Source organism: Pseudorasbora parva, chromosome 7, assembly GCF_024679245.1.
Source record: "Pseudorasbora parva isolate DD20220531a chromosome 7, ASM2467924v1, whole genome shotgun sequence".
Taxonomy (NCBI): Eukaryota; Metazoa; Chordata; class Actinopteri; order Cypriniformes; family Gobionidae; genus Pseudorasbora; species Pseudorasbora parva.
Window position 1 is genome coordinate 8845362 of NC_090178.1, and position 26550 is coordinate 8871911.

The window sequence follows — 26550 nt, forward strand, 5'->3', positions numbered from 1 at the left end:
TGCTCTGGTTGGTGTAGCGCTATCCTATCGCGTGCAGAGGGAGTTTGAAAGACAACCGTTTATCCCGCCCCTCGGATTGAGCCCTGTCAATGGTGAGTTTCCAGACCAAACATCTTGATGTGGGTCTGGCTTGTCAGGCTAGCAATAATAGACAGTTTATTGCAAAAACGAATAATTTCATTAAAATACTCATAAAAGTAAAATAAGTATAAGTCTACTTCTATTCTAGATAAATAAACTCTCCTTACAATGTCACATTGCAACAAAAAAAAAGGAGAAAAAAGCGCGGTAATTTCGTGAAAATGTCATTATAATAATGTATACACAGCGAGGAGTCTGAGTTCACACGGGAAATGTGAGTTTTACTCATCATTATTATTATTTCTTCCTGGAAATACACCAACCATAACCTTTGAGTAATGCTGTGTGAATATTTGTCAGTGATTTGCAGCAGATGAGTAAAAAACAACAGACTGACAGTAATTGTGAACTATTGCTTTAATGAATGCTGTTCTATTATAAACAGAGATTATAAACAGTACCAAGTGCTTAATGAATTAAATTATGTGCCAGAAAACAGAGCGAAAGGCTGTTTTCTATGATTTACAATGTAAAAATTAATATTATCTTTCCTTCTGACTTCTTAAATTCATTACTTTCTGCAACTGTTCTTTGTTCTCTCTTTTGTTCAGACTTGTTCAGATTCTGGGTTGATCAGTTCCTCTAGTTCGGTGGCAGGTCACTGGGATTTTGCCAAGGAAGACATGCAGTGTCATGTAAAAAGACACAATATGATATACAGTACTGTAGAGATTGCAGAAAGTGAAATACGGATTTGTTTGATATGCAGAATATAATATAAAAATATAAATAATAGGCTCCGTAATGGATGCAAAAATGCTGTAAAAGAATGCAAAAGTAGCATACAAACAAAAGCAGAAGCATTTATTTATGGTTTTGTTCCCAGGCAGTTATTTTTCTCCTGCTGTGGTAATAAGATGTCGATTGCTTGTTTAAAGTGATCTTGAGCTCTCTCTCCTGAAAGACAAAGCCATATTACAGTAGTTTCTTGAAGGCCAGGAACAAGACACTTATTGAGTAAGTGCTTTGCTTACCGGGACATGCGTCTGATGAATATCACAATGCCTGCTATAGCGATAATGATGACAATAACTCCAAACACAATGCCAATAGTGGACGAAGAAGCACTTGCATTTGCTCTTGCTGTGAGGAATTTAGGACAATGTAACTCTTCCAAATATTGATATTTACATTGTATATATTGCATTTACTGTATATACATACACTCTAAAAAATAAACATAGGGCACAATGCATAGTATTTATTTGACTGAAATTTTTACGTATTTATTATTTTTACAGGTGTTTTACCTGTATTTTGGATTTTAAACTTCATTGCACTGTATTTTAGGGTTAATGTACAATATGTACATAAAAGTATTGGATAATGTCAGGATAATAAGCTACCAGTGTTTTTTATATTTTTTTTATTTATTTAATTGCTAATTTAGTTCAAATAATGTATTTATGTATAAGATTTATGTATGTATGTAAATCTTATTTATTTTATCCCTTAGAAAGACTTTAGAAAGACATTTTCAAACTAAGTCCCACACAAGCACACGACAAACTGTCTACTTCCAGCCCACAGACCAGTTAGACCACAACATTTACACAACTTTCAAATTCATGTGCAATGTCATATCGACTGCTCACAAAACTGAAGCTTTTTGAATAAAGTTGCGAAGGTCATGAAAGCTAGACAGATTTCTCTAAGGAAGTGTTTCTTGTTTGAGGAAATGTGTTTTCTAGTGTCATCTTGTGAACCTTTGACATTTTCTGTGCCCTGACAACGGAAGTTTTGCTTTTACTTTTACAGTGGAAACCAGACAGTTGTTTTTTGTTTTGTTTTTTCAACCATCAAGATGTTTATTTCAGATATGATTTGGCATATTTAACCCCATGCCAGTGTTTTTGTAACAACAAAATACTAAACACATTTTAATTATTTCAGAATGCATATTAATTGTTACATTTATATAAATGGTAAAACTTTACATTAATGTTCCATGAACTGAAAAAAAAACCATTCATTAATCTTAGTTAATATTTTCAAAATCATGTTTTTATGGACTTGAGCTAACATGAATTATTAATGAACAGAGATTTGTTAACAAAAATGAATATATGCTGCAGCAAATATATTGCTCATTTTTTAGTTTATATTATACTATGGTTAACTTATGGTAATTTATGCAATAAGTGCAAACATATAAATAATAGGGATGCTTTAGTAGTCAGAGGAGTTGTAGGATATAAAAGTTACAGCACTTTTTTAATTCATAAAGCTATCATATCACATATCATATAAACATGGATTGATTTTTTTATAGTTATTTTGTTCTAAAATATTAGATTTTATGTTTTAAAGTACTTTACTTTAGGGTCAAATTCTCACAATAAACTAACTATTAATGATTATGGCCTCAATAAACTCTTAATTACTGCTTATTAGTTTGTATTTGTTACATTTAGGTATTGCACTGTAAAAAATATTGAAAACATTTCTCCAATTGAAAATGTTCAAGTGACTGATCACATCTACATTTTTCAGTTGGCCGATTTGAATTTCTGAAAATTGATGCAATTTAATTCACAGAAATGTATTGAAAATTAGATGTGATCAGTCACTAGAACATTTTCAATTGGAGACCTGATTTTTTTTAACAGTGTGGGTAGGATTATATGTCATATGTCACTCTGGCTCCGTCCCGCTGGCCTGTGGTGTCCCCCAGGGCTCTATTCTGGCTCCCGTTCTGTTTTCTATTTATATGCTTCCACTTGGATCTATCTTTCGAAAGTATGGTATTAGTTACCATTGTTATGCAGACGACACACAAATATATCTCCCTATAAACCATGCAAATAATTTAGACACACTGACAGCTTGCCTTGAGGACATTAAAGCATGGATGTCTTTAAATTTTTTAAGTCTTAATGAGAGCAAAACGGAGGTTGTGGTGTTTGCCTCCTCTGTTGACAAAAACATTTCAAAATTAAATCTGAGAGTGCTGTACCCTTTGTTAAACCATACGTGAAAAATGTGGGTGTTATACTTGACAGCGCCTTAAAGCTTGATAAGCAGGTAAATCAAGTTGTTAAGTCAAGTTTTTATCAACTGCGTGTTCTGGTTAAAACAAAGTCGTTTCTCTCTTTTAATAACTTTGAAAGAGTTATCCATGCTTTTATCACTACTAGACTAGACTATTGCAATTCCCTATATCTGGGGATTGGACAGGCCTCCTTTAACCGCCTTCAAATGGTTCAAAATGCAGCTGCTAGAGTTTTAACGGGAGCACGCAAATTTAAACATATTACCCCCATCCTACGCTCCCTCCACTGGTTGCCTGTGCACCATAGAATTGATTTGAAGGTACTGTTATTGGTTTTTAAATCATTACATGGATTAGCACCACAATACTTTACAGACCTGCTGATTGAACACCACCCAGGTAGAGCACTTAGGTCTGCAAATCAGAGGCTCTTAGGAGTGCCTAAAACTAGATTAAAGTCTAGGGGCGACCGGGCCTTCTCAGTAGCCGCTCCTAGACTGTGGAACACCCTGCCTATACAAACTAGAACTGCTCCTACATTATCCATTTTTAAATCACAGTTAAAAACATTTTTATTTGATAAGGCTTATAATTCATGATTTATCTTTCTTGAATGTTGTTGTTGTTTTTGCGGTGCTATTTTTTTCATGTTTTTATTATTATTCTATGTTTAATGATTTTCGTGTACAGCACATTGGTCAACGGTAGTTGTTTTTAATAGTGCTATATAAATAAATTGAAAATTGAAAATAAGATTAAGGATGTACAGTAGAATATGTTCATGCAGAATGAGGCATTCATTTGCCTCTTAATTTGACTGATCGCTTCCTGTACTCCTGAGTTGTAAGTTGCTTTGGATAAAAGCGTCTGCTAAATGCATTAATGTAATGTAAATGTAATTAATATGTGCTGCAAGTACTAATGAATAGACAATATCCCAGTAATAAGAGATAGACCCCTTAAATGGGTTATACTTTATTTTAATGTGTCTTTGTTACACGGTAATTACACATTTAAGTACTGAGTAATGTTAAGTAAGATTAGGGTTTGATTTGCTTTATGGTTAGTATATAACGTAATTATGTAGTATGTAGCAAATAATTATGTTTAATTTATACACTGTAAAAAAATTACTGACTTAATTTTTTTTTAGTAATTTCAACTTGGATGTTAAAGTAATTTAAACTTAAATTACATTAAACTGACTTAAAAATTAGTTGAATCTTACATTAAAAAAATGCTTATTTTACTTATTAAAGCAATGAAAAAACATGTTGTTATAACTTATTTATCATATAATTTTTGACAATGTAGGTATTACTATAGTAACTAAATTACATTTTTTGTTGGATTAACTTAAAAAAGTAACCTGGTTGCCTTAAAAAGAAATTAGTTTAATAACAGAAACTCAAAATATTATTTTATCTGAACCACATAAAAAATGTGATAAATCCTGAAAATAAGTTTCATTGTCATCACAAATAAAACACAAACAATTACCCAATAAGCTTACTAAATCTTTTAATATTTGAATAAAGGTTGTCGATTCTCAAAATGTTTATTGTATTAACTCAAATATTTTATTTCAATGAACTCAACATTTTAAAGCAACCAGGTAACTTATTTTTTAAATATTTCTTTCCAGTGTACATGTAACATATGTAACCAGGACACTGTAAAATAAAGCGTTACCCTAAAGTGTTACCGTTTTATTTTACCTCCAAAAATGATTGTTAAATCATTCAGTACTGACAAATGACTGAAAACGTTGGAAATTCAATTATCAAAATGTGCAGTTTACATCCAGGGCATGACTGTTCTTACTTTGTATCTGATGTGTAACCTGTAGATTCAACCCTCTCTGTCCTGGTAGCTTGGCCTTCAGGTGGTCGGTGATGAACCGGAACACATACAGGCCGCTGTCTGCTGACCTCAAATCAGATATCATCAGAGAGCAGTTTTTGCTCCCCGTCTGCCCAAAGTACTTGACACGGCCCTGGTATGAGGGCTCAGGAAATATCCCTGCGCTGTGGTACACGTATCTCGGAGTGATGCAGTGGCTTTGATTCAGACACCACATCTCTGACAGCACTTTATGCCGTGTTCCCTGGTCTGACTCTTCTGGGAAGTCATAGGCACACTCCAAAACTACAGAAGACCCAAGAGGAGCAGAGACTGGATCAACAGGAACACGCACTATCCAATCAACAGCAAGAACGCCTGAAATGGAAACATATGAGTAATTCTGAAGGAATCATATTACAAACAGCTGGTTGGAAACAAAGTGGAATCCAAACAACAAAAGAAACTAATATATATATATATATATATATATATATATATATATATATATATATATATATATATATATATATATATATATATATATATATATATATATACTTAGTCTTAGAGAACTCTTATGATGTTTCATCATCTCACCTGACAGAATCAAAGCCATCAGGGTCCATATGCCTGCAAGGAGATTCACAATCATATTTGCTGCCTCAAGTTCTTACTGGGCAATAACAGTGTGAAGACATCACCCTTGTCTAGGTTTAAGTTCCTCCTACTCCTTCTCCTCCTCCCCCTTTGTCGTCATTTATGATGTAGTTACTTCCTTCATGTTCCCAGTTAAAACATTTTGTTTGTTTCTTTTTCATATGTTGCTTGAATGTTTTATTTTTGTAACTACATAAGTCCCATATTATGTTATTTTACAAGCAACTACAATCTATTACTAATATATTTTAACAATTAAAATTTATATAAATTAACATTACTTAATACACATTTTAAATATAATATTAATAATAGCTGCAGTTATTTTTAAATTGTAAATATTATTTAAAATAATCAATTGGGTATGAGCATACATGTTTATGGCATATGGCACATCTAACAGATCAGGCATAACAATATATGAATAGTGAATAACACTGATTATCTCTTCATCACAGCACCTGTTAGTGGGTGGGATATATTAGGCAGCAAGTGAACATTTTATCCTCAAAGTTGATGTGTTAGAAGCAGGAAAAATGGGCAAGCGTACACTGTAAAAAATTTCCCTGTAAAATAACAGTAAAGAGCTGGCAGCAGAGACGCCAGCAGTATACCGTTATTTTTACGGTATTCATATGTAAAATGATTTTACGGTAGTAGTCTGTAAACTAGAAAAACGGTATATTTCTGTATTTTTATAATTTACAGTAAAGAGCTGGCAGCAGAGACGCCAGCAGTATACCGTTATTTTTACGGTATTCATATGTAAAATGATTTTACGGTAGTAGTCTGTAAACTAGAAAAACGGTATATTTCTGTATTTTTATAATTTACAGTAAAGAGCTGGCAGCAGAGACGCCAGCAGTATACCGTTATTTTTACGGTATTCATATGTAAAATGACTTTACAGTAGTAGTCTGTAAACCAGAAATGCTGTATATGTCTGTAGTCACACTGTTAAATGATTTCACAGTCTAATACAGTAAACTGTGAGAATTAAAGTAACAACCTAAACAGTATATTTTCAATATATAAATATATTATAATTTTCAAATAATCACAGAAATGTTGCATTTTTTAAATAAGTTTTTTATTTTTTACTGTATTAGAAACACAATAAATTTAGCAGTTTCCTAAAATATCAGTCTTCATTGCAATCAATATTAATTGCAATTAACTTCAGTATTCTCAGGGCTATAGGCAATTGCTTAAGATATGCATTATTGTGAATATTATGGAAAATAAGCAATAACTTCAAAATCAAATACCTTTATTCCAAAGAGCAATGTCAATTTTAGCATGAATACAAAAAATGGAAAAAAATAAAATAAAACAAAATCCTGTTGGGCATTTCTACGAGATTTCTAGTAGCAAAAAGAGCCTAGTAGTATCTGTTTTAGACTATGGCAATAAACTTGAAGAGTTAGTTCACCCAGCCCATGATTTACTAACCTTCAAGTCAGTATATATGACATTCTTCTTTTAGATTCTTCTTTTTATTTCAAAATGCTTACACTACGTCTGACGTGCGTAACTGGTGTGCAATGTCAGACGAAGCGCAAGCGTTTTGAACTGCGAGAGGCGCTACACTTTTTTCATAAGCTGAATAAGAACGGTGATTAGCCTGAAGCTAGATAATTTACTTTATACAATTTTAAATATGGACATTTTTCTGACACAAACGCAATAATTCACTTAAGAAGGCCCTTTTTAACCCGCCGGAGCCGTGTGGAGCAGTTATATGATGTATGTGCACTTTTATGGACTTAAAAAAAACAGAACAACAATCACTGCCGTTATAAAGCTTGGAAGAGCTAGGACATTTATTAATATAACTCTGACTGTATTCGTCTGAAAGAATAATGTCATATACACATAGGATGACTTGAGGGTAGGAAATCATGGGCTAATTTTCATTTTTGTGTGAACTAACCCTTTAAATTCTTAAATTGCTCAGAGACTGCCCCTAACCCTTACCAAACATGAAGGAAAAAACCTAGTTAAATAAAACCTAGTTTAATTTAACACATAAGTTTGAAGACCTACAAAGTACAGTACAACATTTTGACAGTAGGCATCAATAATATGCATCAATTAAAACATTTTAGGGTTTATTTCATTTCAGGTTACTCTTTAAATTGTCCTGTGAGGTAGGCTTGTATTTTTACTGCTTAAAATAGTCATTTGAGGTAGCTTGTGTATTTACATCTTAGTTTATATGGATCCAGGAGAGATGTCCATCACTCTGGTAGCCGCTGTTCCTCTCTGCAGTATTATTCCAGTGTTGTCACTGTCAAACAACAGACAATCATAATAATAAATAAACTGTAAAATCACGAACGTACAGTATACACTCCAAGCTAATGCTTACAAAAGTTAATAATACCAGTTCTCTTGTGGTTTAATTTGGTAATGCCAGACTGTCAAAACAAAGAGAGCGAGATTAAAGAGCTCACCGATTTATATCAAAGTTCCATTGAAAGTCAAGGAGATTCTTCAGTAGCATGGCGACGTGTCTCAAAAAACTTCTTTTGGACGATCATACCGTTCTTCTTGGAGACAACCTTGCCCCTTTTGGCCTTCGTCCCTTTCTCTGGATTTATACCAACAAAGCACCTGAAATCAAAATAGTCTAAGATCAGAGTGTTGCAACAACATGCTTTCAGTTAAATGCAATAAATTGTTTTGTTTTTTGTCTTTCTTCATTGCACAAATAGAGTGGACTTGAATGACATATAAAAGTGACAATGTGAATGATTATATTAAAGTCAAGTCAACTTTATTTCTATAGCACTTTTTCCAATGCAGATTTTTTCAAAGCAGTTACACAGTGTTAAACATGAAAATAATGCAACAGAACTTGATTTGGCTGTACAGCCACTCTGGAGAAAAAAAGTGATGTCATCAGCTCATTTCAAATATCATATAGTGACAATGTGGGCAGATCAGTAATTTAGTTTATAATAGTTAATTTAGTTTAGTAATTACATTTATTTGGATATTTAGTGAAAAAAATTATATACATACATATATATTTTTAATTATTACAATTTAGTATATAAAGCCTGTATAGTCAAGCAAAATACCATGTGTCGGGCTTGAAATGTACAGTACTAATACCATTTTATGCGGAAAAAAATACAAACAAATTAATTTAATTGTATATATCCATAATGATGACAAGTAATGAAGAATTTTTACCTCTAAATGAATTCCAGAGTGCAGGGTCCCTCATCTTGAAACTGAAGGTTGAATGTAGTTGCAAATACAGCAGCAAGCCCCATTGCAAATGTTGGTGTGATGCCCTAAGAGATTACACGGTCCTCAAAGATGACCGGACTTGCCCAGTTGCACCTGAAACTTCAAGTCAAAGCATACATATTACCTTGTGTAAATGATATACAATGTGTCTATCAATGAATCTAAATGAAATATACTAGGCAGTATCAGACTAGGACTTGCAGGAAGACTAAATTGTCTCAATGTCAGCTGAAGTAGCAGACACCTGTAGGGAACAAATACATTATTCTTACCATGGTAAGATTTTTAAGAAGAAAAATTATAAAAGGTCAATAATTAGTAAACATTAGTTGAGAGCAACCTACAGGCGAATGAGGTAGGCTAAGTACCTACAGTTAAACTGCTAAATAGAATTGGCAATCAAAAAATTATGGGTAGCAATTTAATTTTTTACAGGTGTTGGGGGAGTTCTACTGCAAATGTTACCAAATTTAAACAAAAAAACACCCAAAAGTAATATTGTTTTGGCTATTCAAATCTGAGCCTCACTGTTAAATGAAATGTTCAAATACCAAGCAAGATAAGCTCCTGAGCATCAGTTTGATATCAAAAATTATTTGCGAAATGAAAAAGATTTCAATTACCGTTTATTTTGTAGATGCAAGACCCGATAGAGGTTGATGAAGAACACTCGATGATATGCCGCACGTTCTCTAAACTGTGTGTCCTCTTCTGGAAAATCTCCTATCCAAATAACGTTTCCTGAAGTCTCCCCAGGAGTTAATGGCAAATTATTTCTAGGTTTTATTAAAGAAAATTGTCCAAAAGCAGTAGCCTCGATTTGTTGTATCAAACTTCTGAACGTACTCCAAACTCCACAGTCAACACTCAGTTTCCAAAAAAATACTGTCGTGTACTGTAATTTAAAACATTAGCATACTGTTTAGGGCCTCTTTCCTGTTCCTCCAAATTAAGCAGCCCACAATGCATTGCTAACTACAGTATTAAACTGTTTAACAAGAAAACAGCATTTTAGTGTTGAAAATTGGCTGTAAATTTACAGCAATTGCTTACAGTGTAAGGATTTGAGCGAGTTTGACAAGGGACAAATTGTGAAGGCTAGACGACTAGGTCAGAGCATCTTTAAAACTGCAGCTCTTGTGGGGTGTTCCCGCCCCGGTCTGCATGGTCAATCAAAAGTGGTCCAAAGAAGGTGTCAGATTACACAATGCATTGCAGTTTGTTATGTATGGGGCTGCATAGCCGCAGACCAGGTCCCCATGCTGAACCATGTCCACCTCTAGCATCAGAACTGGACCATAGAGCAATGAAAGAAGGTGGTCTGGTCTGATGAATCACGTTTTCTTTACATCACGTGGATGGCCGGGTGCGTGTGTGTGGCTTACTTGGGGAACACATGGCAACAGGATGCACTATGGGAAGAAGGTAAGCCAGTGGAGGTAGTATGATGCTTTGGGTAATGTTCTGCTGCAAACGTTGGGTCCTGCCATCCATGTGGATGTTACTTTGAAACGCATCCCTGCATTGTTGCAGACCACCCAAAACAGTATTCCCTGGTGGCTGTGGCCTCTTTCTGCAGGATAATGCACCCTGCCACAAAAGCAAAAATGGTTCAGGAATGGTTTGAGGAGCACAACAATGAGGTGTTGACTTGGCCTCCAAATTCCAGACCTCAATCCAATTGAGCATTTGTGGGATATGCTGAACAAACAAGTCTGCCATGGAGGCCCCACCTTGCAACTTACAGGACTTAAAGTGTGTGTGTGTGTGTGTGTGTGTGAAATAAAATATACACAAATGTTATACACAAATGTAAGCATATATAAAGTGTGTGTGTATGTGTGTAGGCTGGTAATCCCTGCGTTATGGGGACAAAATGTCCCCACAAAGATGGCAATATCCGAAATCCTTGTCCTTGTGGGGACATTTTTTGGTCCCCATGAGGAAAACATCTTATAAATCACACAGGATGAGTTTTTTTTTTTTTTTTTAGAAAGTACAAATGCAGAATGCTACCCGTGATGGGTAGGTTTAGAGGCAGGGGCAGTGTATAAGGGGATAGAAAATACGGTTTGTACAGTATTAACAAAAAAAAATACGCATATGGAATGTCCATCCCCATAAATCATGGAAACACCATGTGTGTGTGAGTGTGTTTGTGTGTGTGGGCATGTTTTTGTGACATTTGAGGACACAAATGTGTATAATGACATGGGTATGACATACATATTACAAGGAGAGGGTGAAATATGAGGACATTGGCCATGTCCCCACTTTTCAAAATGCTTATAAATCATACAGGATGAGTTTTTTTTTTTTTAAGTAAAAATGCAGAATGTTTCCTGTGATGGGTAGGTTTAGGGGCAGGGGCAGTGTAGGGGATAGAAAATACGTTTTTTACAGAATAAAAAAAATTACGCCTATGGAATGTCACATGTCACAAAAACAAACTTGTGTGTGGCATGTACTGTATATGGCTGTATTATTGGTTAGGCAGCCGTATTTCGTCAGATGAGCTGTTACTGAAGCTGAAGTTGAGGTGAGATGCGCGAACACAGATTCACCTGTCTGGCGCGCGCACCTTCACACACACCTGCGCTCCGTTACTGACCGGAAGAGGGAGGTTTCCACTCCAGCGAACAGCACAGAAAGAGCAAAGAGAGTGAGGAGAAGAGCTGTTCTGAACGCTGGAGAATAGCGTCATTTAACAAACAATAAAAGAGCCAAGGACTCCGGGGAAAGTGAAATGTCAGCGCGGATATTTGGAGGAAACAACTGATTTACCTCTTCATCTCGTTGTTTCTACTCCAAAAGTTTATCCAAGGACCTGCAGTGGAGAGGTAAAGGTGAAAACCGTTTTTACTGTTGTTAAGAGCATTAGTGACAACTAACGGCATTCTGTATTATGTTTCCAAAATGTCCATTTATAGTCAAAAAGGATAATAATCATCATCTACAGACATTATTTTTTGTAACGGTCGTCTGGACAAAAAAAATCGTTGTATTGAATTTTACTGATTATATAGGCCTACTAGATGAAAAAATTTGCTTCTTAAACTTTTTAAATTAGCACTAAAACACCCCAGTCTTCTAAAATGTAAAACTTAAGTTTAATTGGCTTAAATTAAACAACGTTTAAGGTTAAAATCTGCAGTGGGAAATACTCTTAAACTAGTTTGAATTGAAAGAAATTTAAAAAGTGAGTAGAAATAGCAGAAATGATGGCCACAATGTCTTTTCCGAGGGAAATATTTGCTTTTTATAGCATTATGTTGAAAACATTTTTACAGTGATTGTTAATAACAGCACTGCCGTGAACCCTTTTCTCAGTTTGCACTTTGGTTTATTTAACTTGCTTAACCCATCTTTGTCCATGACAGCAGTTACACGACGTTTTCTAAGCTTCTATAAACATTTCCAGGTCTGAAAACAGCAGCAAATCCCGTTTTGAGGAACCATTGGAATCCATTCCAAGCTTATTTTTCATTTTTCTGCTGGATAAAGATGCCAGAGAAGAAGATAGGTGAGTGCTGAGCTGTCTCTCTCTTTTTTGACATCAGATGACTGGTTTGTTAATGATCAACAGCTGGCCGGTGATGGGTCATGTACTCGATTTGTTTTGGTCAGTCTGGATCTGTGTATTACTTTGACAAAAGGCCAAAAGGTGTCAAGACATAAAATGACGTGATACAGCTGTTTTTTATGCACAGTACAAAGGTTTAACTGAAAATATATCCAGTTTTGTGAAAGCTGAACCTTTATTATCCTTCTCAAAAACAAATGCTGTTAAATTTGTATGCAAGCCTCTAAATTTAGATGAACTACAGCAAAAACAAAACTGTATTCATCCTACACTTTAAACCACCACTCAAAATTATTATGATTTAGTCATTTAAGTTGAGCCAACTCAAATTAAACAAATTAGATAAAACAAATGAACCTGTTTGAGTATTTAGAACTTTCTTTTGAGTTCTCAAAACTGACACTGACGTTTATGTAATGTTTTATTGTTTTGAGTTTTATGAACTTGTTTCTTTTAATGTAGACAAACTTCAATATAACTGAAACTGGGCTGGGATTTATATTTCCCAGCATGCTTTGCCATGACACCCTAAATGCCAAAGTGTTACATTATGTTTTTTTGTGTGTCTTTGTGTGTGTGTGTGTGTGTGTGTGTGTGTGTGTGCGCGCTTAACATTATTATTTGGGAGATTTAGTAGTGTTTGATGTTTTGTTATGCTAGTTTGAAAGAGTTTCAGGTTTTTTGTTTTTTTTAATTTGGACAATTGGAGCACAAGCTTAGTTTGAGAACAGATCGTTCAAGTTCAAGTTCAAAGTTTATTTGTCACATACCAGTTATAGGTGATACAATGAGCAGTGAAATGTAAATATGACATTCCTATAAACTGTGCAGTAAAAATATAAAAAATACTTTATATAAACATGCAACAATTTTAAAATAGTATTAAAAATAAGTAGTAATGTAGTAAATAGCTTGCCATCAAGTCCTTAAAGTGCAATGTTTTTATGTCTGAGTTAAGTAGTATGATGGCGTGGGGAAAGAAGCTCCTCCTGAGCCTCTCTGTTTTAGTCTTCAGACTATGGAGACGTTTGCCTGAGTTTCCGAGGGTGAGAGAAGTCCTCCTGTATCTTAACAGCCCTGACTGCATCGCCTGGTGTAAATGTTGTTTGACGCTCTGCTGCGCGTACCACTCTGTCACGTCACAAACAAAGGAAATGGTGCGAGGACTCAAGTGCAGAAAAAAGATGATTTATTTACAAAAACAAAACATAAACTCAAAACAAAACCCACGAGGGGGAAAAACACATAATAGAATAATATAAATACAAACTTAAACAAACCAACAGAATCACGGGGAGGACGGAAGACGCAGACATTACACAAGGATCCAACACAGACTGACAAACACAAGGAGATTATAAAGGGAACAAACAAGGCAGATAATGAGGGAGAACAGGTGGGGCAAATAAACCAATAATCAGATAACAAGAAGGGCGGGGTTGACAGTAGCACATGCAAGACATGACAGAACCCACATGTGCACACAAGACAGGACAGGCATGTGACATTACCCCCTCCTTAAGGAGCGGCTACCAGACGCTCCACTAGGGACGGGCGGGACAGACCAGGGAGGGACGGGAGGGACAGACCAGGGCGGGGCGGGAGGGACAGACCAGGGCGGGACGGGAGGGACTGACCAGGGCGGGACGGGAGGGACTGACCAGGGCGGGACGGGAGGGACTGACCAGGAGGGCACGGGAGGGACAGGGGAAACAGACAAGGAAGGAACAGACAAGGGAGGGGTAAACAAGGGAGGAACGAGGAAAACAAAAAGTTCAGGAGGCCATGGTGGCCCACAAAGTTCGAATGGCCAGGGAGGCCCACCAAGTTCAAGCGGCCGGGGCGGCCCATAGAGTTCAGGCAGCCAGGGCAGTGCGGGTAGAGCAGGGCGCCAGGGAGGCGCGGTGAGAGCAGGGCGCCAGAGAGGCGCGGTGAGTGCAGGGGGCGCCAGGGAGGCGCGGTGAGAGCAGCACGCTTTAGCGGCGCGGTGAGAGCAGGACGCCTCAGCGGCGCGGTGAGAGCAGGACGCCTCAGCGGCGCGGTGAGAGCAGGACGCCTCAGCGGCGCGGTGAGAGCAGGACGCCTCAGCGGCGCGGTGAGAGCAGGACGCCTCAGCGGCGCGGTGAGAGCAGGACGCCTCAGCGGCGCGGTGAGAGCAGGACGCCTCAGCGGCGCGGTGAGAGCAGGACGCCTCAGCGGCGCACGGAGAGCAGGACGCCTCAGCGGCGCACGGAGAGCAGGACGCCTCAGCGGCGCACGGAGAGCAGGACGCCTCAGCGGCGCACGGAGAGCAGGACGCCTCAGCGGCGCACGGAGAGCAGGACGCCTCAGCGGCGCACGGAGAGCAGGACGCCTCAGCGGCGCACGGAGAGCAGGACGCCTCAGCGGCGCACGGAGAGCAGGACGCCTCAGCGGCGCACGGAGAGCAGGACGCCTCAGCGGCGCACGGAGAGCAGGACGCCTCAGCGGCGCACGGAGAGCAGGACGCCTCAGCGGCGCACGGAGAGCAGGACGCCTCAGCGGCGCACGGAGAGCAGGACGCCTCAGCGGCGCACGGAGAGCAGGACGCCTCAGTGGCGCAGCCAGGGCGTTGGGGAAACTTCTCCAGTCCAGCAGTATCCACCAGCACTGGGACCACCGGAATACGATCTGCTGGCATTGGGACCACCGGAACATGATCTGCCGGAACTGGGACCACCGGAACACGATCCACCAGCACAGGGACCACCGGAACACGATCCGCCGGAACTGGGACCACCGTAACTGCCTCCGGGGCTTCGGATAAAGCCCTGTGCTCCTTCCACGCATGCAGGACTGCCACCACAAAGCATCCCATCACAGCCCTCCAGGCCGTTTCCGGACTCGGGACCACCGGAACGGAGTCCACCGGCACAGGGACCACCGGAAAACGATCCACCGGCACAGGGACCACCGGAACACGATCCACCGGCACAGGGACCATCGAAGCACGATCCACCGGCACAGGGACCACCGGAGCACGATCCACCGGCACAGGGACCACCGGAGCACGATCCACCGGCAAAGGGACCACCGGAGCACGATCCACCGGCACAGGGACCACCGGAACACGATCCACCGGCACTGGGACCACCGGAACACGATCCACCGGCACTGGGACAACCGGAACACGATCCACCGGCACTGGGACCACCGGAACACGATCCACCGGAACTGGGACCACCGGAGTTGTGGATGACACCCTGTGCTTCTCCCAAGCATGCAGGACTGCCACCACAAAGCCTCCCATAACAGCCCTCCAGGCCATGTCTGGACTCGGGATTCCCGGACTCGGGACCCCCGGGACTGGCACCGAGGGAGAACTTCTCTGCTGAGTCCTCATTGTATGGTTGGATCCTTCTGTCACGTCACAAACAAAGGAAATGGTGCGAGGACTCAAGTGCAGAAAAAAGATGATTTATTTACAAAAACAAAACATAAACTCAAAACAAAACCCACGAGGGGGAAAAACACATAATAGAATAATATAAATACAAACTTAAACAAACCAACAGAATCACGGGGAGGACGGAAGACGCAGACATTACACAAGGATCCAACACAGACTGACAAACACAAGGAGATTATAAAGGGAACAAACAAGGCAGATAATGAGGGAGAACAGGTGGGGCAAATAAACCAATAATCAGATAACAAGAAGGGCGGGGTTGACAGTAGCACATGCAAGACATGACAGAACCCACATGTGCACACAAGACAGGACAGGCATGTGACACACTCTCAATTTGAGGAAACCATTTCAGGATTTTACTCCATATAATGGACTTCAATGGCAACATAAATGTTGAAGGTCCAAATCAATGCAGTTTCAAAGGGCTTCGAAGGGCTTCAAAGGGCTCTGCACGATCCTAGCTGAGGAATAGGGTCTTATCAAGCGAAACCATCAGCCATTTTTTAACAGCAAATAAAACTGTATATACTTTTTTACCTAAATTGCTCATCTTGACACACCACGGAATGCGCAATCCCGTCGGAAAGGTCACGCTAGACGTAGGCAGAAGGACCGCCCCCCGTGTTTACAAGACTAATACGAACATCCTTTAGTAAAAAAAAAAACGATTTTAAATTTTGATGGAGGTTTTTTTGTAAAGGCCGTTTGTATTAGTCTTCGCACATTCGTTTGGGGCGGTACTTCCGCCAACGTCTAGAGTGACCTTTCTGACATGATTGCGTAATCTGTGGCACGTCGCAGAGCAGGTCATTTATGTTAAAAAGTGCATAAATGTTTATTTTTTCTTAAAAATGACCAATGGTTTGGCTAGATAAGACCCTATTGCCTAAGACACTATAAGACCTAGCTTACTCAAATATTTCAAGTTCAATAAAGTCCCAGTGAACCGGAAGTAGCAAGTGAGTTTTCTAGAATAGAATAGAGCGCAGGTCTTTACCTCAGCGCTCTTCCTCTTCCTCTCCATCTACATCTCGCGCTCCTATAGGACCAACGGATGGAGGGGAGTGGTTAAGCATTTTCAAACCTAAGCCGTCAAACTGCTGTCATCTGAGAAGGAATGCCTTTTCTAGACCGAAAGTTACTTTTTAGATTTTGATTTTAAAAAAAACAATCTTTGTATGAACTTGCACGGATTAATTGTACACAAGACCTGTAATGAGTGTTAACAATGTAATTAGAGTAAATTTTGATTTCATGAGGACTTTCAAATGTATGATTCAGGGGCGTTGGAAGCAAATAAATGTGTGTGGGTCCTTTCTCTCAGATTTGTTTTTTTTTACTGGAGTAACGTTACATGCCATTTACATTAAATAGATATATACCGCTGTTTACTACTTTGGCTATAGTGTAGGGGTAAGATGCGTGTCATCAAGTTGACGCAAATCGATCAGAGGTCCGAATCCGCCTTTTGCCAGTTGCTCTACTCCCTTTTCCCATCACAAATCAGATTGAAAAGGCATTTATTTTCAATAAAAATTGAGAAAATATTAGAAAAGTGGAAATAAAGCGTCTAACGTGTTTAATAATCAGCGTTTATCAGTTGTGGGTAGGTAAACAGACATGTGCTGAATTAGAGACAATAAAAGTGAGTGGGTCCAATATCATTGGTCGTAAAAAGTGGGTGGGTGGGTTCCGATGCCCATGGTTACAAAATGAATCTCACAGGTGACCGTCTATTTAACCTATAGGAGGGACCACAGAATGAGAGAATTTTCTGGACCAAAACATTCTTTTATAGTGGTTATACATTTCCAGACTAGAACATTTTAGAGCTGACACAACAGTTTTGTTTCTTTGTTCTTTTTTTATGTTCATTTTTAACCTTCTATAAAGGACCTTGTGATGTTTTAATTTGGCCACAAATCTTATCCAGGTATGATGGTCTTGAGCAAAAGAGAGAAGGAGAGCAGTCAGTGTACCATGAAGAAGCTCTGTCTCTCACACACCCCCACTCAGACAAAAGTACTACTTGTTCTCCGGTCAAATGGGTCATGGCAGGTGCTGTTGAAACAGTCTGAGGCAGTGGGGAAATCTTCGGGAATGAAACGAGAGACAGCAAACAGGAAAACATCACACTGTTTCAGTTTTGTTCTGACCTCTAATGTAGCTATTTAAAGCTGGGCTTGGACAAAACGACTGGTCAGTTGAGAGTTACAGTGAGATTTGGATGGTCACATTTTGCCTTTTCTCTTTTTAGACTGTTTCATGGCCATTTTTTATTATTATTGTTTAAAAAAAATTTCACAACTAGAATTACAACAGTTCTCATATAGATTCAGTTCAACATCTAAAAAAATAGATAAATAAAATATTTTATTCTGATTGGTCAGTAATGGCATTTAAATTGCAATTGGGCAATTGTAATTCACAACCCCACCACTGACTGTTTTTTATGCCTCTTAAATTTACACACTGCACCCTTAAGGGTGTTAAAAGGGTTAGTTCACCCAAAAAATGAAAATTCTGTCAATAATTACTTACCCTCATGTTGTTTCGACACCTGTAAGACCTCTGTTCATCTTTGGAACACAAATGAAGATATTAGTGTTGAAATCCGATGGCTCAGAAAGGCCTTCATTGACACCAATGTCATGTCCTCTCTCAAGACCCATAAAGGCACTAGACATCGTTACAAAGCCCATAACACTACAGTGGTTCTACAATAATTTTATGAAGCGACAAGTCTTGTGTGAAAAAAATAAATAATGGCTTATATAGTGATTGGCTGATTTCAAAACAAAGCTTTTGCTACATACAATAGCATTCAAAAGTATGCGGTCACTACAATTTTTTAAGGTTTCGAGAGAAGTCTCTTCTGCTCACCAAGGCTGCATTTATATAGTAGCCATTTTTAAAAAAAACATCTTAAGACACACTGCTTCCAATTGCAACTGACCAATAAAGAATAGCACTTAACTATCCATGAATTTTTGTTTGTTTGTCCCCCCCCCCCCCCCCCCCCCCCCCAAAAAAAAATTGTGTACTGTGCTTAATTAACTGAGACTTCTTACAGCTCTTAAAGGTTGTTGGCCTTGTTTGTTTCGTTGCTTCTATTGCTCTCCACTTTTTTGTAAGTCGCTTTGGATAAAAACGTCTGCTAAATGATTAAATGTAAATGTAGTAAAAAAAGTAATATTGTGATTTTTTTTTTTTTTTTACAATTTAAAATAACAGTTTTTCTATTTGAATATTTAAAATATAATTTATTCCTGTGATGCAAAGCTGAATTTTCAGCATGATTACTCCAGTCTTCAGTGTCACATGATCCTTCAGAAACCATTCTAATCTGCTCAAGAAACGCTATGCATAGAAAAGAAATGAAACTAACACCTTGTAATCACTGTTGGCTTTGTTAACATGATGGAATATCAAAGATCTCTCAAGTTCTTTTAGCATTTTTTATTTATTTATAATAATAATAATAAAATAAAATGACAACCAAATGTGGATTACTCATAGACAAACAATAGCGGTCTTAACTGAAATGGTGAAATGACAGATATTGCTTTTTAGGTAGGATTCTTATCTCAGCTCTTGTTGTTAGAAGCAGCTGCCTGGTCACAACCAGAAACTTCAGTCTAACATCACTTTCACATCTGTGACCATGACCTGTGAGTCATCCAGCTCCAGCAAACGCATTATACATCATTCTTAACATTCCAAAAAAAATTTCTTAATAATCTTGTACATAATTCTCGAATGTGCTTGTTTGTACCATTAAGATCATTAGAGACTTGTTTCTACGTAATGCGTCCCTATGGCCCAAAGGGTTGTGCGTTCGGCACTGAAGCAGCGTTGCGGCAACTTGTTTTGTGTGTTTGTTTGCTGTGGGCTTATCAGACAGCACAGTCTCTGCGGTAATCTGATGTCACACAGGCCTACTGTTAATCATCACACCAGAGTTTCTGTCTGAATAATGAGCACAAGCTCCTCACAGTCAGGAAGACTCATGTTTTGTGATGGTGATGAGCAGCATGGAATCTGAAACCCATCATTAACAAAATCCTTTATTAAAGGGGACCGATTATGCCCTTAAAGTCTTGGTTTTGTTTTTGGGGACTTCCAATTACATAAATGTGGAAGTAATTAAATGTACCTAAGGATTGACAATATACATATCTTGCTCAAATACTCATCATTACGTACATACTTTGAATAATTTTAATGTTATTTGCTACCTCAGCCACTCTCTCAATCACTTTTTTTTTTGGCATTATGCATAATATTGAACCCAGTAATCAACACACACAAAACATGATCTGTGACCCTGGACCACGATACCAGTCATAAGTCGGACAGGTATATTTATTGCATTAGCCAACACTATATTGTATGGGTCAAAATTATCGATTTTTCTTTTTAATGTCAAAAACCATTAGGATATTAAAGCTGCAGTCCGTAACTTTTTGGGGTTAAAAATTATCCAAAATAAATTTTTGAGCAAGTACATAACCAGCCAGTGTTCAAAACGTTCTGCTTACCGTAGCTCGACTTACAGCAGTAAGCTTGTAATCATATTTTTAATTCCAGGGGACTGGTGGAAATTCAACCATGTTTGTGTCATTACATCACATCTGTGCACATAAAGAAGGAGTCCCGGTTAGCAGGCTATCGCATGTGAGGATATGTTGGAGGTCTTTTCTCACACCACTTGATATAATTAAACTTATCAATTTGATGGCGGATCCAAAAAGGTTCAAACGACATCACCAGTGACAACTGGAGATTCATCCGTTGCAAAATGCAAAAGTCTTCGGACTTCGGAGTGAAAAAAAGAGATTTCACCCAGGCGATGCGAAAACAAGGATAATTAAAGGTGGCGTGAACTCCGTTTTTTGAAGGGTTTTTTCAGCTTCTTTCTGCTGAACAGGTACGACATTTCAATGGTTGAATTAGGCTATGTAACAGTAACACACCTGTTCGCTTCATTCATGCAGTTAAGGAGTTTTCCTTTGTTGTGCCTTTCTCGTTTTGCTATGTGCATTATGATAACATCAGTTATTTTGTGCTTGCTATGAGAGGGAGCTTTACCTATACTCCACCTTAATGTGTTGGTATATGACGATTAGAAATTAGACTGCACAGAAATGTAAACTGTACTACAGCCCTAACACACATTAATGTAATCACGCAATCCTGATAACATTAACAGTTTGAAAAAGTAGGCTATAATTTGCAGTTTGACGTGATATGATAAACGATCGTTAGATTAATCATCGCGATGTATTGCAATGCTTTTTTTTCCCCTTAGTTGATCAGAACAAAATGAGCTAGCTATTACTTGTTCAGATGACATTCTTATGTCGGTCATACTTTCAAACGGTAAAGTCTGTGATTGTGAATGACAGTATCCATACCGGGTGACTGATAGCGCTTCTCCTGACAGCTGCACATTTGATTCCTCCGTGCCTACCGTAATATATAAAAATGAATTATTTGTAACATGCATTGCTAAGGACTTTATTTGGACAACTAGATTTTTTTGCACCCTCAGATTCTGATTTTCAAATAGTTGTATCTCGGCCAAATATTGTCATATCCTAAACCAATCGTACATCAATTGAAACCTTATTTATCCAGCTTTCGTATTATGCATACATCTCAATTAAAATAAATGGACCCTTAGGGCTAGTTTTGTGGTCCAAGGTCACATATTTTACGTTGTTGCAGCTCCTCTCTTCCCAGTCTGTCAGTAATGCTCTTTTTAGTTTCTGTCTCTATGAAGTTCCTCCTTCCGAAAAGCGCAATGTGCTGTGATTGGTAAGCTGGACCAGTGTGTTGTGATTGGTCAACCGCTTTGAGCACGTTTGGGAAAAGTCACTGCCCTTAACTGCAAGTTTCACATTGACAACTCAACCAGGCCTCGTCCCCCTTTTCTGCAAATGAGGAATACTGTGACGTGTTCTATTCCAGAAGAAAACTCTAGGCTACAATCAAGACGTTCCAGGGCGTTCAGAAAGATTGATATAGAGAATAACTTTGGAGTGACTTGGTGCTTTGTAAATTTTCAGACCTTTTTCAACAGTAATATTGCACACTAAAGATGAAAATGTACAAAAGGACCTCTTAAAATGTTATTATTACACGGCTCTGTGAAATACTTGATTCTCATTGGTCAATCACGCATTCCAGTGGTATGTTATTCCCAGATAACAACCGCCAAAATTAAATAACACACCGCTCATCCGGGTACTACGAGTTATCTTGACCGGTACTACTATGCTTAACACTGCCATGGATGGAAGACTTCAAGGTTTACTTTATAAACTTTTAAATATGGATATTTTTCTTACACAAACACAGCTCTGCGTAAGAGCTAATAAAATGTTTAAATTCAAGACAATATTTCGTGTCTTTACTTGAGACAAGTAGCCGTGTAATAAGCAGGATAATGTACATCCATCTGGTTGTTATCGCAGAATAAACCCCTTTAGAGTGACACAAAATCACTCTGTCTGGGTTTATTCTGCAAACCGGCTGGCTCGATGTACATTATCGCTTACTTAAAAAACCCGTAGAACATAGTCCTGGTGATTCCTGTTTATATTAGGTGGAGCATATTGAGTCTTGTCAATGTATGTGGATTAGGCAGGGGGTGCAAGTTTGATTCTGGCAGATTATTGTTCATTATTGCTATTATACCTCATGTTAATGTACATACAATTGTACATTATATCCTTAAAAATGTTATGAGAAACAAAAAAATATACAGTAGCCAAAATAAGTATAGAGCTATTATTGGTTTGAACACATATTTCAGAAATGTTCATGGTTATATCAAAATCTGTAAATTTTGATTCCAGACTTTGCTATCTTGGCAAATCCGAGCAATATGTACGTTGAGATCTCTGAAACTAAAGGAGACAAGTGTGATCATTAGGGTGTTTTTCTCAGGATAAACCTCCGGGAAGCAGGATACACAAGTCATATGTATAACAAAGTCATATATTTATATTCTGTGTGTTTATCTAGGATGATAATGGTTATGGATTGAGCATATAATCATGAGTGAGTGTATGGTTCAGGTATACTCTATGTTATGTGGAAATTACAATTAGTGAAGTTGTATTTTTCTATGAAATGTCCCCATAAAACATATAAACCCCAAATGTGTGTGTGTGTGTGTGTGGAGAGTGAGAAAGAGAGAGATGATCATGACACTGAGATTCAGTCCCACGTTTACTTTAGCAGAGAGGAATTGATGACTTTGGACTATTGATTTTGTTCATGGTTCTGTTCTTTTCATCAGCTCTGTCATGGTTTATGTGTTTGCTCACAGGCATGTATTTTAACATCCACAAAATCTAACATTAAATATACTTTGTCCTGTACTAAAAGCGTTGTTGGTTTCTGTCTCACAGGAAGTCCAGGGATGACCATCTTCAGTCCGTATCGTGTGGTCGCTGCAGTAGCCGTGATCTTGATCATACTGGGGGGGCTGGGAGCTGCCATCTGGGCCCTTGGTAAGACTTTCGGCTCGGCCTTCTGGGAAATCCGGTTTGCTTCTGAAACTGCTGATTTAATGGAATACTGCAGACTCTCCAGGGACTTATTACACTTGTTTTGTTTGTTTGATTTTCAGTCACGTATCTTAGAACAACAGAAGATACTGGATTATTTGATGGTAAGCATTGTTCATTTTTAATTACATTTAAATTATATATATATATATATATATATATATATATATATATATATATATATATATATATATATATATATATATATATATATATATATATATATATGCGTATATATTTTTGTGCTTGCATTTATTTTGACAAATACATTTTAAATTGTTTTAATATATTTTTTAAAATGTAATTTATTGCTGAGTTGGCAAAATTTTCAACAGCCATGATTACATTTTTGCTAGTTTTTTTCCCATCTTACTCTTGAATGGGTGCTCAATTGATGGAAATAGTAAGTTTGGTGGAAATAGTAAGTTTGTTATGAACGTGTTTGAGAAAGAAATGAAGGAGAGGTGTTCTAATAAAGATGGTACATGGATGTAGGCTGTAAACTGAAGAATGTTTTATTTTTATATCAGACCATTATTGTGGATCTGACCATTTTATTTTATTTTATCTTTTTTTAAATTTAAATTATTATTATCTTTACAACTGTTTTAACTATGCTTGTTTTTAATTTTTTTATTCGTCCATATGGTATTCTTTTTTCTCATGCATTTGCTACCACTGTTTTAATTCATTTCTATGTAAAGCACTTTGAATTGCCATTGGGTATGAAATGTGCTATACAAATAAACTTGCCTTGCTGTGCCTCAAGACATTTATTATAATTATCAATGTTGAAAATCATTATGACTAGTCACAGGTGATGCATCAATTGTTGACGACATCTAACAAGGCCTCATATTAAGATCTGGGTAGATTAGATGGAAAGCAAACAATCAGTTTTCATGATCAAAGTGTTTGACAAGGGCCAAACAGTTATGGCAAAGCGACTGGGTCAGAATTTCTCTGAAACTGCGAGGCTTGTGTGTTGCTCTCGAATAGCAGTGGTGGGTTTACCAACAGTGGTCCGAGGCGGGACAAACCACAAACTGGCGACAGGGTGTTGGGCGCCCAAGGCTCATTGATGCACGAGGACAACGAAGGCTATCGTATCTAGGCCGAGCCAACAGCAGGTCTACTGTCTACTGTGTATCACACACAATTTTAATAATAGAGGAATGTGTCACAACACACAGTGTATCTCTCTCTGCTGCATAGCAGCTGACTAATCAGAGTGCCTATGATGATGCTTGGAAAAAGTTTGCTTGGTCCAATGAGTCAGCTTTGTCCGTTTACCAGGGAAGTGATTGACCAGGATAACTGAGATGACGACAAGCTGGTGGAGGGAGTGTAATTCTCTGGGCAGTGTTCAGCTGGAAAACTTGAGGGTCCAGCCATTAATGTTGATGTCAATTTGTCACGTGCCACTAGGGATGTGTAGCCTGACGTGGTCATACTCAATTCTAGTCAGAATATGAGTCTGAAACTGCTCCATTGGGCTGTGATTATGGGGCATGTTTCAACCAAACCAGGAAAGATATCAATTGGATAGACCTACAACCAATCAGAGCAACGAAGCGACGCATTACGTTAGTTGTCAAATGTCAACAGAACCCAACTGCACTGTGTTGGGTTGGCAAGTCTGCGTTTTTTTTCTGCGGGTTGTTTTCTATGTCCGCGGGTTGAAGCGACTATTATGTTATATATAGACTCATGAATGAGAATTTTAGCAGGCAACCTTGCCAAAATAACATATTTTACCTCCCAAATGCCTTTTTTTCTGGAGTGTGGGTGTGTGTGAGGGATATACTCGATAATGTCAGATCGCACATCGTTAAAACCAGTGGCGGCTACTGGTCTGTCAGAGAGGGGAAGCTCAAATTCTGCCCTACGTTCCTTTTCAAGAAAATGGTCTGTTACCCTGTGAATGAATGAACGATCTAAAAAAATATTAAACTCTGTTAAACTGAAACAAGGAATGTGGTGTATAATTGTGTGAAATGTATGATGAAAATCAAGCAATTTGGCCAAGCAAATATCAAAGAAATAGGTTGCAGCAGTTTTTATTTCGACTGAACTTGAGAAATCCGCGATGGGACTGAGCGCGAATAGCTTCAGTGATTCCTTATAGTACAGAATCGCTGTCAGTCAAAAGGAGATGCAGACCCTCCAATCATCACGCAGAAGCTCGGAGTCCGGGCCAGCCCACTCCCCATTCACTCCCAGAGACGCTGAGCGTCCGTGGGCGGGACATAATCGCAGCGTTTATCCAATGACCGTCTAGTTTCGAAGCGCTGAAAAAAACGTTCAAAGCAGCCCCATTGAAGTCAATGGACGCTGGGCTTCAATAGGGGAATGCACTGTGACGCTGCGGGAATGTATGAGGAGGAAATCGAGTCAGCCGACCTGCTATATGTAACTGATTCTGAACGAACTCGTCTTTGAGATGAACGTTTTCTAACGCATTTTTAGTCAATACAATGTTAATATAATAGTACATATTTGACCATTAATTTTGTGACATTATAAGGGAAGCCGAGCTTCCCTTGCAGTCTTAAAGAAATCGCCACTGGTTAAAACACCAATTACGATATTATCGCAGACGATATATATTGCACACCCCTACGTGCCATCCAACCAAGACATTGTTGCAGACCAAGTACAGCCCTTCATGACAGGTGGTCTGAGGAACACGATGAAGAGTTCTAGGTGTTTTCCTGTCCTCCAAATTACGGAGATCTCAATCTAACGGTGCATCTATGAGATGATATGTTCAATAGATGTTGTTCAGCCTACAGGGCTTGAAGGAGCTGCTTCTAACATCTTGGTGCCAATATAGAACAACATAGAAAATGCATTCATGCTAAATTATATGAACATACTCACTGTCTTCATTATGTCCTGCAGTGCAGGTGAGCGCAGCTGACCAGAGGCTGAGAGTGTTCGACTCCACCCAGCGGAGGTGGAGACACGTCTGCTCGTCCAGCGTCAACCAGCTCATCGCTAACATCAGCTGCGAGGAGATGGGCTTCATCAGGTAACAAACATGCAGCCAGACTCACTG

General features: G+C 38.5%; 2 protein-coding genes and 1 long non-coding RNA gene across 4 annotated transcripts in view; 1 reads left to right on the plus strand and 2 right to left on the minus strand.

Moving 5' to 3' along the window:
- Positions 1–480: 480 nt before the first annotated feature.
- Positions 481–26396, minus strand: LOC137082662 (uncharacterized). The gene is made up of 6 exons (XM_067447995.1): positions 26373–26396; positions 10282–10486; positions 5576–5608; positions 4958–5353; positions 1116–1224; positions 481–1038 (listed from the first exon to the last, which is right to left on the minus strand). The coding sequence occupies exons 1-6, from the start codon at positions 26379–26381 to the stop codon at positions 1014–1016; spliced, it is 777 nt and encodes a 258-aa protein (XP_067304096.1). The 5' UTR covers positions 26382–26396; the 3' UTR covers positions 481–1013.
- On the minus strand, positions 7359–9249 carry LOC137083587 (uncharacterized). Its single transcript, XR_010906529.1, has 3 exons — positions 8837–9249; positions 8092–8251; positions 7359–7925 (listed from the first exon to the last, which is right to left on the minus strand). It is a non-coding gene; the product is annotated as an uncharacterized lncRNA (long non-coding RNA).
- Positions 11504–26550, plus strand: part of hpn (hepsin) — a 28881-nt gene continuing 13834 nt past the window's right edge. Inside the window, exons 1-5 of one of the 2 annotated variants that reach the window (XM_067447994.1) lie at positions 11504–11742; positions 12318–12419; positions 23331–23432; positions 23552–23593; positions 26394–26523. In XM_067447994.1, coding sequence (XP_067304095.1) covers positions 12401–12419; positions 23331–23432; positions 23552–23593; positions 26394–26523 — 293 coding nt within the window. In that variant the 5' untranslated portion in view covers positions 11504–11742; positions 12318–12400. The remainder of the gene's footprint in view (positions 11743–12317; positions 12420–23330; positions 23433–23551; positions 23594–26393; positions 26524–26550) is intronic. The other variant, XM_067447993.1, reaches the window with a different exon arrangement.

What these genes read in the sequence shown, in the direction of transcription:
- LOC137082662 (XM_067447995.1), bottom strand. An exon ending in TGTTGCCATGTGTTCCCCAA is followed by an intron (nt 5,609 to 10,281) that starts GTAAGCCACACA and finishes ATCTCCTTGCAG; the next exon opens with GCATATGGACCCTGATGGCT. An exon ending in GGTTACACATCAGATACAAA is followed by an intron (nt 1,225 to 4,957) that starts GTAAGAACAGTC and finishes AATTCCTCACAG; the next exon opens with CAAGAGCAAATGCAAGTGCT.